Consider the following 11,891-nt stretch of genomic DNA (forward strand, 5'->3'; position numbering starts at 1 on the left):
TTGTTTTCAAATAAATAACGGCCATATTTAGCTTGTCAGCTGAAAATGTTTGAACAATCACATATTTTCGCAATCACCTGAGCTAAAAACTAGCAAGGTTGAAAACGACTTAATCTGGCAACTCTGTGTAATCCGTTCGCCGAACACACCAGCTAAAACGCTGGCTAAATATTATCCTAATTTGTCAGTTGGGAAGCAAACTACATGTTTGTTATCTCGTTCTACAAATATCTCTCTGAGAGTTGAAAGAGCACGCAAAATAGTTTAGATTACCAGCTGTCAACGAACAAGTCACCTTACTAAATACATATTCCGCTAAACAAAATCAAGACCCACACACTTTTGTCAGCCAACATGTTCCCTTCTCAAGTATCACTATAATTGTATGCTCCTGGTAAACGTTATGCTGCATTTTTCTGCTAATTGAAAACAGCTGATAATCGAATTATCGCTAGTAAAACTAAAATATATCGATAGTGATTAAAAATACTGTTCCTGCAGTTGTACGTTGAAAGCAAAAAAAATAATATCACATTTCATGAATTTTTTTTTTATTTTCTTTAGCGAAAATCATTATTTTTGATAAAAAAAAAAAAAAATAGTCAAAAATAATGATCATACAGCCCTGTTCAGAATTCCGAACGTTTTCAAAAAGTAAAAACGAAACGAAAGCGAACGTTTTACTATTTGCTCTTCCCAATTCCGACCGAAAACTCGGTTTCGAAAACGTTTCGATAGCAGTAAGTTATCGACCGAATCAGCTGCTTAGAATGTAGAAATTGCTAAAATAATATAAATTTCTAATTTAATTCTGCAAAATGCCGGCAAAGATGGTTTTTGCTTGCTTGCATTTTTGCATTAAATTTTAGTATATATATATAATAATATAAAATAATATAAAATATAAAATAATATAAAAACATTTAATCTTAAATTTTTCTCTTAAGTTCGATTAAAATTACTTAAAACTATTTTTGAAAATTAATTTTAAATATTTCATGTTAAATAAATCACATAGGAGCTAAATTAGACTAAAATTTCGTTGCTTGAATTTTATTTATCAATTGAAGTAACTCTAGCCACTTTCGATTTGCAAGAGCTAGTATTGTATGCAATTTTTTATACATGTTAAAAAAAATTTGTTTAAAATATACTTCAACTTTAAGCAGTTGAAGTAGTGATGTTAAACGATTCTAAAAATGCTCAAGGTTATTTGTATTTTCAGTTTATTGTTTTAGGAAATTATTTTAATGCTTTATGTAGCATTTACTTTTGATTGCTCTCGCTCAACCGCACACGGTCTGAAAACGACAATTCTTGTCGATTTGCGGAATTCGGAACAGCAATCAACTCGATTTATTAATGATTAATGATTTTTATTTATGTTTATCGCTCAAAATAAAACTCAACAATAACTTATGGCTACTGTGTTAAACTATTCGCTATTATGATAACATATTCTCGATCTAAGATTTAATACCTTTTATTTGATACATCACATGTCGGCAAAAAGCTTAACACAGAAGCCATAAACTATTGTTCAGTTTTTATTTTGAGCGAAAAAATAAAAATCATCATTTTGAATTTTTTTTTTTTTTGATAAAAAATAATGATTATTGGTCCCTGGTCTGCTCATCTCCATATCCAAGAAACTTTCCAATTTCAGTTAACTTCAAATTGTTTTACACTAATTTGCGCTTTGTAAAATGTAAACAAAGCACAGCTGATGCACCAACGTGATCACTCAACAGTTGGTTACTTGGTGTTGCGTTGGTCATAGTAAATTAAATTTTTTTTGATCTGCCCAAACTTTGGTCAGTACTGAACTTAAATCTGTAGCGTTGCTGCTACAGCTGCAACAGACCGATCTGGCAGCGAAAAATCGTCGAAGGCAAGAGTTGGTTCCGCGATCAATCTCATTAACATTTTAGTTCAGTAAAATAAATAAAAAATTCCGTTCGTGCGGTACTCTCAAAAACCATAAAGGTAAGCACAAGGTAAGGTGTGATGTTATTGAACTCTGTAGGAAACAGCTAAAATTTCTCTGTCAACCGAAGAAAAATATGGCGTGTTTATTATTTGGACAGCCATTAGATAAATATCAGCTTTTTGTTGTGGACTCACAAAACAATAAAAAGAGGACGTTTGGACTTCTTTACAACGGAGGAGAAGATAAAGTTGATCACACAAAAAAACCTCTAAGCGAGGTAAAAGTCTAGTGACGAAAGCACATTCCATCCTCAACATTTCTGATATTCAATTTTGTGACGAACAAATTTGAACTCTGCACTGTGCACATGAACAAACATAATCGGTCCTGTTCCGAATTCCGAAAACGAGTGGAATTGCCGCAAATCGAGTTGATTGCTGTTCCGAATTCCGCAAATCAACAAGAATTGTCGTTTTCAAAACCTATGCTGTTGAGCGGAATCAATAAACTGAAAACACAAATAACCTGAAACATTTTTAGAATCGAAACATATATTTTTTTTAACATGTCTAAAATATTGCATACAAAACAAAATCGAGCGGCAATGACTAAACCGAGCTGTTCTGAATTTCACTTTATGTTTTGCTATCGATACTAGCTCTTGCAATCGAAAGTGGCTAGAGTTACTTCAATTGATAAATAAAATTCGAACAACGAAATTTTAGTCTAATTTAGCTCCTATGTGCTTTATTTAACATGAAATATTTAAAATTAATTTTAAAAATAGTTTTTAGTAATTCTTATCGGATTTAAGAGATAAATTGAAGATTGAATGTTTTTATTTTTGAATTCACGACAGCTCTGGTTCATGTCGATATGCACAAGCCAGGCAGCTGTGACATAAAAATTTAATGCAAAAATGCAAGCAAGCAATAACCATAATTGCCGGTATTTTGCAGAATTAAATTAGCAATTTAGATTATTTTTTTTATCAATTTCTACTTCTTCATTGGCTAAAACCGCTGATGCGGTGATGACTTACTGCTATCGAAACGCTTTCGAAACCGAGTTCGAAAAGTAAAAACAAGTCCATTTCGGTCGGAATTGGGAAGAGCAAATAGTGAAACGTTTGTTTTCGTTTTTACTCGAATACGTTGAATACGTTCGGAATTCGGAACAGGCCTGAATAAATACTTTTTGAGCAGTGTCAATGCCAATTTTCGTGCTCTATTTTATTTAATTTGTATTTTTTTTAAAAAGTATATTTGTCATAAATCGCCAAAATGAGTACTTTAGATAAAAATTATTTTACCAAAAGGCCCCAACTGCCTCATTAGCTGCAATCATTTAAATTTTGCCACTTACACCCCCGTTCACATGACCCAGGTGAGTTAGAAAAAGTTTAAGTATGTCATTTTGAAAGTTAGCACCTTTCGATTGGTATATAACTCGATTTGATCGGACTGTCTTAGCAAATTTTCCATATAAGCTGTATATATTGTTAGTCGCTTTTCAATAGCGCGAACTGACGTCCACAGTGATAAAAGAAGTAGGGAGGAACCCGATCCTATGACTTAAATAAAAATAGAATTTGGATCCAATTTTTATAGATTGACCCAATATGCGCGACGACTGCCAACTCCTCCTTTGCTTACAATCTCGTCTCCATATCTTAAAAACGTTCCATGTTTTTTATATTTCAAAATTGGCGCTTTATAAAATGTTAACAAAGCACAGCTGACGCACCAATGTGACCATTCAACATTAAGTTACTTTTTGGTGTTGCGTTGGTAACAGTAATTTTCGTCGCTGAGCGTCCAAATTTATCACTTTTCTTTTTCGCTCCTCACAAACATTGGTGAGTATCTACCTTAAGGTACTGATTTCCAATAGTTGGATGAAGCAGGCTATAAAATACGTTTTCGAATCGGTATCATTATTTTTCTTTCTATCGACGTTTGTTTTGACTAAAGGCCTGTCTCCAGCAGACCAGCAAATAAAAATTCCTGTCAAACTTCATATTAAAAAAAAACGAAAAAAATTCCTGCAGTTTTTTTTTATATAAAGTTTGACAGGCATTTTTATTTCTGGCCTGCTAGAGTCTGGCCTTAACGGTTGACACTTCAAATTTAAAATATCAGCACTATCTTAGATCACTAAGCAAATAACCTATAGAGTTTTCATTTCATACAACGAAAATATGTCATTTGCTTAGTGGTTATATGCATGCATAAGCAACATGTCTGCTGAAGCCATTATGTATTGCAACATAAATAAAATGCCGGGTTTATTGAAATAAAGAAATTGTATTTCTTCTGCGGAGGTTATTTGGTAGGAACATACAAATCTTTTTAAAATAACAAATTTCCTGTATGAATAAAAATTAAACATTTATATAATTAGGTCCCACAGATGTTTCAGCTGTATCACTGCGGACGGCAGTTCGCGTTAGTGACGAAAGCATCACGATGGGGGCGCAAGGCGACTAACTATATATACAGATAAGTTGGAAAATTTGCTACGACTGTCCGATCAGATCGAGTTATATACCGATCGAAAGGTTTAGTCCTTACTTACAAAATGGCATACTAAAACTTTTTCTAATCCACCTGGGTCATGAGATACGGGGGTGTAAGTGGGAGGGGAAAAATTTAAGTGATTGCAGCTAATGGGGCTGTTGAGGCCTTTTGGTAAAATTTTGTATTTTTTAAAAATTCTACTTCTATTAATACCTCAAGCACCCAAATCCGATAACTGGCTCAAAAGATAAATAAATTTGAAAATTTTAGTGGACTTCAGGTAACATTTTACAGGTGAAATAAAGTTTTTTAGCTTACATTTTGGCGATTACTGATAAAACGGCTCTAACGATTTCTGTTAATATTTTAATATGTTGTAATACGTACAATTTCGCGTTTTTTGGTATATAAAACATAAATTTTGGTTGAGGGGTTCGGAAGATATTACCTGTTAAGTGAATAAATACATTTTTCTATCGGTCGAAAATCATGTTTTAGTACGAAAAACTTTTTGGTTTTATGAGATATCTCAACCAAACTGATACAATATACATTTAACTTGGTTTTATATATTCTGACCAAAGTTGGTTTAAAGCATCTCCCAAACCAGAGCGAATAAATCGCAGCGGCAGCGGCGCGAATATATAATTACATTGCGTCTTATGAACGTATGCACACCAAAGCGGAGCGAATTCGTTTCGACGGCGAATGTGCAACGTTTTTTTCCACAACCGCGCATGCAGCGTTTTTTCCGCTTGCCGCCAAGAACGATAAAATTAGATTGCGCAGAAATTTGCTCATGTTCTGCGCTGATGACGTCACATGTGATGCATGTGTTGAATTTTTGCCTTGTTTACATGTTAAATTATTATATTTTGGCTTTTAATACAATATAATTATAATAATATAATACGAGACGCAGTTTTTAACTTATAATCATTCACTTTTATTGAAAAATATTTATTTAAAATCATCACATGTAACGTTTATGCGTTTAGCTGTTTATGCGCAATGTCTTTTTTCATGGCTGTCATTTGACGAAGACATTTTTGCGAATAAAGAAACCGCAAATAAATTCGCCGCGGTGTGAACACACTTGCGATTTTGGCGCGGAAAACATCACCCGGTTTATTCGCGCCGCTGCCGCTGCGATTTATTCGCTCTGGTTTGGGAGATGCTTAAATCGGATCACTATATCATTTAGCTGTCATAGGACCGATCGGGTCAAAATTAGGTTTTGGCATTCGGCACTGCGCAAAAAGTAATTTTTATGTACAAAGAAGCTCACCCTTTTTACTCACAGTGCACAATGCCAATTTTCGCTTTTTTTTATATTAATTTATATTTTTATTTAAAATTTTTAGATTAAACTGAATTTTGTTCGTCACAAAATTGGATATCACAAATTTTGGGTCTAGAAATTGCTTTCGTCACTAGACTTTTACCTCGTTTAGAGGTTTTTTTTGTGGGATCTTATATTCCAGCATTTTTTCATCGTTGAACGACTACAAAAATCTTTATTTTGAATTCAACAAAATGGCGACCATTTTTGTGATGGGGTGTAAAAAGATTAAAAATTTCAATTTTTTACAGGCAGCCGAGTGAAAATCAGACTTTTCACAAACAGTGCTGAAAACCGACAGACTCCTTGATCTGGAAACTCTGTCTTTTTGTTCTGAGGTCAGCTAAGCTGCTGCTAATTTTTGTTCTATCTTATTTTTCTACCGTTTTTTTTCATATAGAGTTGACAGCTCGCGAACAGCATTTTTCCGTCTAGAGTACTCTGCTTTATCTTGCTGTTTACTGAGGCTTAATAATTACCATTTTAGTTTTTTAATGAAAGTGCTTTACTAAATGCAGAACAACAACATTGGGAAGTAAGTGAAGACTGATTTGTCAGATAAAAATATTTGTTTATATATTATATAACAAAATTACAGATAGTGAGCTTGGAATATATATATTTAGGGTTTTCCATGGACAGAATTAGAAACTTTCAACATTCTCCAAACTAAAATGGTAATCATATATAATTCCGATCTTATCTCAAAAAATAAAAGAGCCCCATATAGGAAGTTATTTTTGGGGTCTCAAATCTATTTTTGTCTAGTAAATCCATGTTAAATCACATAAGTTTATTTTTAAAAAATCTTTGAAATTTTCATACAAAATGAAATTTTGCATGGTTGTTTTGTGTAATTTTCCACAATTATTGTCCATTAACCAAAAGTAATTTGGTCACACGGTCACATGTAGACAAATTTTTTTTTTTTTAAATATCGCTTTTTTAAATAAAAATTTTTGACTGCGGCGCTGTTTTCCCAAGTTCCCACAGACACCTCATGTAAAACAGTATTCTGCCAATGGTTCTCGAACTTTATCCAATGTATTCATAATTTTTCATGATATTATTTTCCTATTGAAATTTTTCACAATGAAATTGACAAGACCATTAGATTTAGATGGTAAAAAGATCATAAAATCGACGAGCCGAAGAAAATTAGTGTTGGCAAACAGGCCACAATAATGACAAGCTGCACAAAAAAACCGTAAAAGAGTTCATTTCGTATGAAAATATCAAAGATTTTTTAAAAAATAAGTTAAGTTAAACCCCAATCTAGTTTTTACTGGTAAATTCGTCATAAATCACGCCCTATTTGGAGTACTTTTTTTTTAATTTTCTTTTTTGAGATAGGACCGCCATGACAGACATTTACCATTAAAAAACTGCTGCTGCAGTTGCACATTGATAACAAAGAAAACCTTCGATAAGCATTTCATGTATTTCGATAAATATTTCTGGCGGGAGCAGAAAAGTAGCACAAGTAGATACGGTATCAGTCCCGTTCACCAGAAGTATCATAGGTATTACTACAACGATCAGGGAGCAATCGTGCCTGGAACGCGACCAATGTTATCGAAGTGAATGGGCACACAGATAATCCAATTGAAATCTGCCTTAGAGCAGACTGCACTTTCCGTCGGCAGAAATTGCAGTTGGGTGGTAGCACTAATGCGTCAGCTATGATTTGCCTATATGTTGAAAACGCTTAAATGCAATGGAAATGTCGATAATAAAGCTGAGTATGGACATAAGATTTGACACAAGCGAAGGAAAAGTGCTCAATACTTAGCTGTAGGCGAGCGAAAGCAGTGTTGCCAACGCAACACATAAAAATAACAAAAATTATGATGGTAACTCTGTTACGTCTGTTGTACTTTGTTTACCTTTTTAAAAACGCACAGCTGTATAGATTACATTGGGGAGGCATAGGGAATGGAAAAGTCCGAAAATTTAGGATATTTATTGTGTTGTAATTCAAGTAGGACGAATATGTAAAGACACATAAAAGTTATGTGCGTATTTCTCTATTTTATTAACAGAAATTAATAATTTATATAATTTGGGCTGACAGATTGTTTCAGTTTTAGCTAATATTCTTACAATTTTGTCCTGGCTGAAAAACACAAGACGTCTTTGTTTTGCTTTCAAATGAATAACGGCTATTTTTAGCTTGTCAGGCGTAAAATGTTTAAACAATTCCATATTTTCGCAGTCACCCGAGCTAAAAGCTAGCAGTGTTGAAAAACGACAATTTCTTGATCTGGCAACTCTGTGTTATCCGGTCTCCGAACAAGCCAGCTAAAACTCTGGCTGAATTTCTATCTAGCTAATTTAAGCTGGGTATGGACATAAGATAAAAGCTGTGCGCTAAATGTCAAATCCATATAAAATTTTATCTGGCTAATTTAGCAACTGTTTTTTTTTATATGGATTTGACATTTAGCGCCCAGCTTTTATCTTATGTCCATACCCAGCCTTAGCAACTGTTTTTTTTATATGGATTTGACATTTAGCGCACAGCTTTTATCTTATCTCCATACCTAGCCTAAAAGTTAAAGAAGGAGGAAACAAGCACATATCTGCTTTAACATTTTTTGCTTATATTTTGAAAACGCTTAAATGCAATAGGAAATGTCAATAGTAAAAATTCAAGGGGGAAACAAGCACATATTTGCATAAAACTGTTATGATGATTCTCCGCTTATATTAATAAAAATATACAGATAAATCTTTTTAATATATATGCACAGTTGTCATTGTCATTATTGACCATATTCAAACTTTTCTCTTGTGTGCCGGTACATTTTGAAGCGATTAGTGTTTATACGTTCATCTAAAGCGGATTGAAAAGTTACCGACGTTTTAACATGCAAACTTCGCTAAATCACTGTTCGCGTTAAGGCGCATTAAAAAAGTGTTTATAAAGGTGGGTTAAGGTAACTCGAGCTTAGTCAAAGCAGCTTAATCATTGTGTTTGATATTAAGCCAAATATATATATATATTGAGCAGCAATTTATTTAATCAGATGGTATGGTGATATGTCGTGTAAACGAAAAGTTGCTGTTGTTCATATTAACTAGTTCAGTGAACTGTCATATCAGTGATATCGGTTTAGCAACGAAAATAAAGAAATTTTCACGTCATCCACGCTGTTTGACATAAAGATGTAAGTATTTTATTTAAGTAGCAAATCTACATCTTTTATGTCTAATTGTTGTGCCAAAATGTGTATTCGCTCCATTCAAAAACGTGACATTAATTTTCAGTGTATTATATATATTACTTCATCCGCAAAAACTCATTGAGTGCAGCGATAAGTTTTTTTCTTTTTAATTTGTGTGCCTTTAACACCTTGAACATGCATTCCGATAAATGTATGTACATACATGTGTACATAAGTGTATTTCAATAGTTAATTTGTTTGTTAATTCGAAGGATGCTTATTGCGGGTACTTTAATGTGTGAATATATATGTGTGTGTAGGCTCTTGTATATACATATTCTTATACGTATCTATACATAAGCATTTCTACATCTTTAGGTATGTGTGTATGCATGTATGTACATATGCATGCATGTAGCGGAAAATGTGCGCCTGTAACTTGGTGGATAAATCAAAAATAAAACAGAACAGTGATTTATTTACTCATTAACATCAGTTTTTCGCATTACTTTCATTTTGTTTACCAACAATTTGGATTTCTATACAAACACGGCAAACACATGGATTCATTTATTTTTTCTTTCTCTTCCCCACATTACATAAATTAGTCCAACATTGGAAGTAACGTGCTCGCCGTCCACCGACAATTTGCTTTGTGCTGCAAATTACGTCGACTGCATATAGCGATCTCTCTCACAAGCTGTAAGGACAGGCATTCAAGATCCCGGCTCTCATTCGCAACAACATCCAGGTCCCATAAGGGGCCGACGCATCCTCATCCAAAGTTAGCTCGGAGGCAACCTGTTCAGCTCGGGTATGTTATTGTTGTTGTCACATTTGTTTAAATTCAAAATATTTACATTACATACAATGTGTGAAATTCAAGACACTTTTATATAAGCTAGTACTAATTTGTATTGTATTTATTTTGCAGTCAGTTTTATAACACGAATCTTGCTGCGTGGACCCATCAATTGACAACAAGCGAGTCCGAATACGAGTCCGAGTCTCCTGAGGATTCGACGACAATAGCTATTTCTGAAGTGGACAATAATTCGGCGGAGATGACACTACCAAGTGCCGCTCGCGTTTACACAGACGTGAACGCTCACAAGCCAGATGAATATTGGGACTATGAGAACTATGTAGTGGACTGGGGTAATCAGGATGATTATCAATTGGTACGCAAGTTGGGGCGTGGCAAGTACTCGGAGGTGTTTGAGGCTATCAACATAACGACGACCGAAAAGTGTGTTGTCAAAATATTGAAGCCCGTTAAAAAAAAGAAGATCAAGCGCGAAATCAAGATCTTGGAGAACTTGAGGGGTGGCACCAACATTATAACGCTTTTAGCTGTCGTCAAAGATCCAGTGTCCCGTACCCCAGCATTGATCTTTGAACACGTGAATAATACAGATTTTAAACAACTGTACCAAACACTAACAGACTACGAGATTCGCTACTATTTGTTTGAGTTACTCAAGGCCCTCGACTACTGCCACAGCATGGGCATAATGCATCGCGATGTGAAGCCACATAACGTGATGATCGATCATGAGAACAGGAAGTTGCGACTAATTGATTGGGGCCTAGCTGAATTCTATCATCCGGGTCAGGAGTATAACGTACGTGTGGCTTCCCGATATTTTAAGGGACCCGAACTTCTTGTCGATTATCAAATGTACGACTATTCACTGGACATGTGGTCGCTCGGCTGCATGCTTGCGTCTATGATTTTCCGCAAGGAGCCATTTTTCCATGGCCACGACAACTATGATCAACTAGTGCGAATTGCCAAGGTGCTGGGCACCGAAGAACTGTACGCCTATCTTGATAAGTACAACATTGATCTTGATCCGCGATTTCATGATATTTTACAACGCCATTCTCGCAAACGTTGGGAGCGATTCGTTCATTCTGACAACCAACATTTGGTGTCACCGGAAGCATTGGACTTTCTGGATAAACTATTACGTTACGATCACGTTGACCGTCTTACTGCTCGCGAAGCTATGGCGCATCCATACTTTCTGCCAATTGTCAATGGACAGGTTAATCCAAACAGCCAGCAATAGACAAGGATTCGCATTGTAAAGTAAACAAATTTATGTCAAAGTGAAAATTAAAAGAAAAAGAAAGCGGAATACAACAGCAGCACGATTAAGTTAAAAGAAGAAGAAGAACTGTTGTGCTAAAGATACAAATAAGATCACATTCAGCAAAATGCGTGGACTTGTAGTTCGAACCCATAATTAAATGGACATACACTGATTTCCCCCAACAACCACCACCACCACCACAATATTAAAACCATAGTAATGATACAATGAAAATGATTATTTCGAAAACATACACCGACAGTGATTATAAAACAACTAATTTTGAATTCACAGGCGTATTTTTTTCATTTTCAAATTATTATAAATACAAACTCATGTATGCACATGCTTAAAACAGAATTTCAAGCTACATTACAATTAACGTATATTTATATCAATAATTATAAATATAATCCAATAAATCTCCATTTCTTAAAAATCCTTGAATGCTAATCAACAATAACGAAGTCTCAGACTTCGTTCGATCAAAATACACTGTCAGTCAAAAATTACGGTATTATATTCGCAAAAGTCTGTTACCAAATTCTATAGTCATACATATATATGCGACTTTTTATAAATACAAAAAAAAAACCCTTTAAAGGTGATACATTTTATTTTCCATTCATATGACATCAAAATGTCAAGAATACGAGTATAACTAAATTCTAAATTGAAATAATTATATTTTGTCCACAACCCAACCATACGTTTTATTACTTTCACGAATGCATTTTAAATTGAAAATAGTACTCTTATAAATAAAAAAATATTAAAAAACACATTGTTAAAAAAAAATTTTGCCGAAAGTCACTGAAATTCGTGCGCGATTTC

The 11,891-nt window shown here is 34.2% G+C and overlaps 1 protein-coding gene across 1 annotated transcript; it reads left to right on the plus strand.

The window, feature by feature from the left end:
* The first annotated feature begins 8,824 nt into the window (after window positions 1-8,824).
* On the plus strand, window positions 8,825-11,496 carry LOC117782693 (casein kinase II subunit alpha). Its single transcript, XM_034619722.1, has 3 exons — window positions 8,825-8,961; window positions 9,567-9,772; window positions 9,893-11,496. The coding sequence occupies exon 3, from the start codon at window positions 10,023-10,025 to the stop codon at window positions 11,031-11,033; it is 1,011 nt and encodes a 336-aa protein (XP_034475613.1). The 5' UTR covers window positions 8,825-8,961; window positions 9,567-9,772; window positions 9,893-10,022; the 3' UTR covers window positions 11,034-11,496.
* The last annotated feature ends 395 nt before the right edge of the window (window positions 11,497-11,891 follow it).

This window comes from Drosophila innubila (assembly GCF_004354385.1).
Source record: "Drosophila innubila isolate TH190305 chromosome 2L unlocalized genomic scaffold, UK_Dinn_1.0 5_B_2L, whole genome shotgun sequence".
In the NCBI taxonomy this organism is placed as follows: domain Eukaryota; kingdom Metazoa; phylum Arthropoda; class Insecta; order Diptera; family Drosophilidae; genus Drosophila; species Drosophila innubila.

What these genes read in the sequence shown, in the direction of transcription:
- LOC117782693 (XM_034619722.1), top strand. Translation starts at nt 10,023, where the DNA reads ATGACACTACCAAGTGCCGCTCGCGTTTACACAGACGTGAACGCTCAC.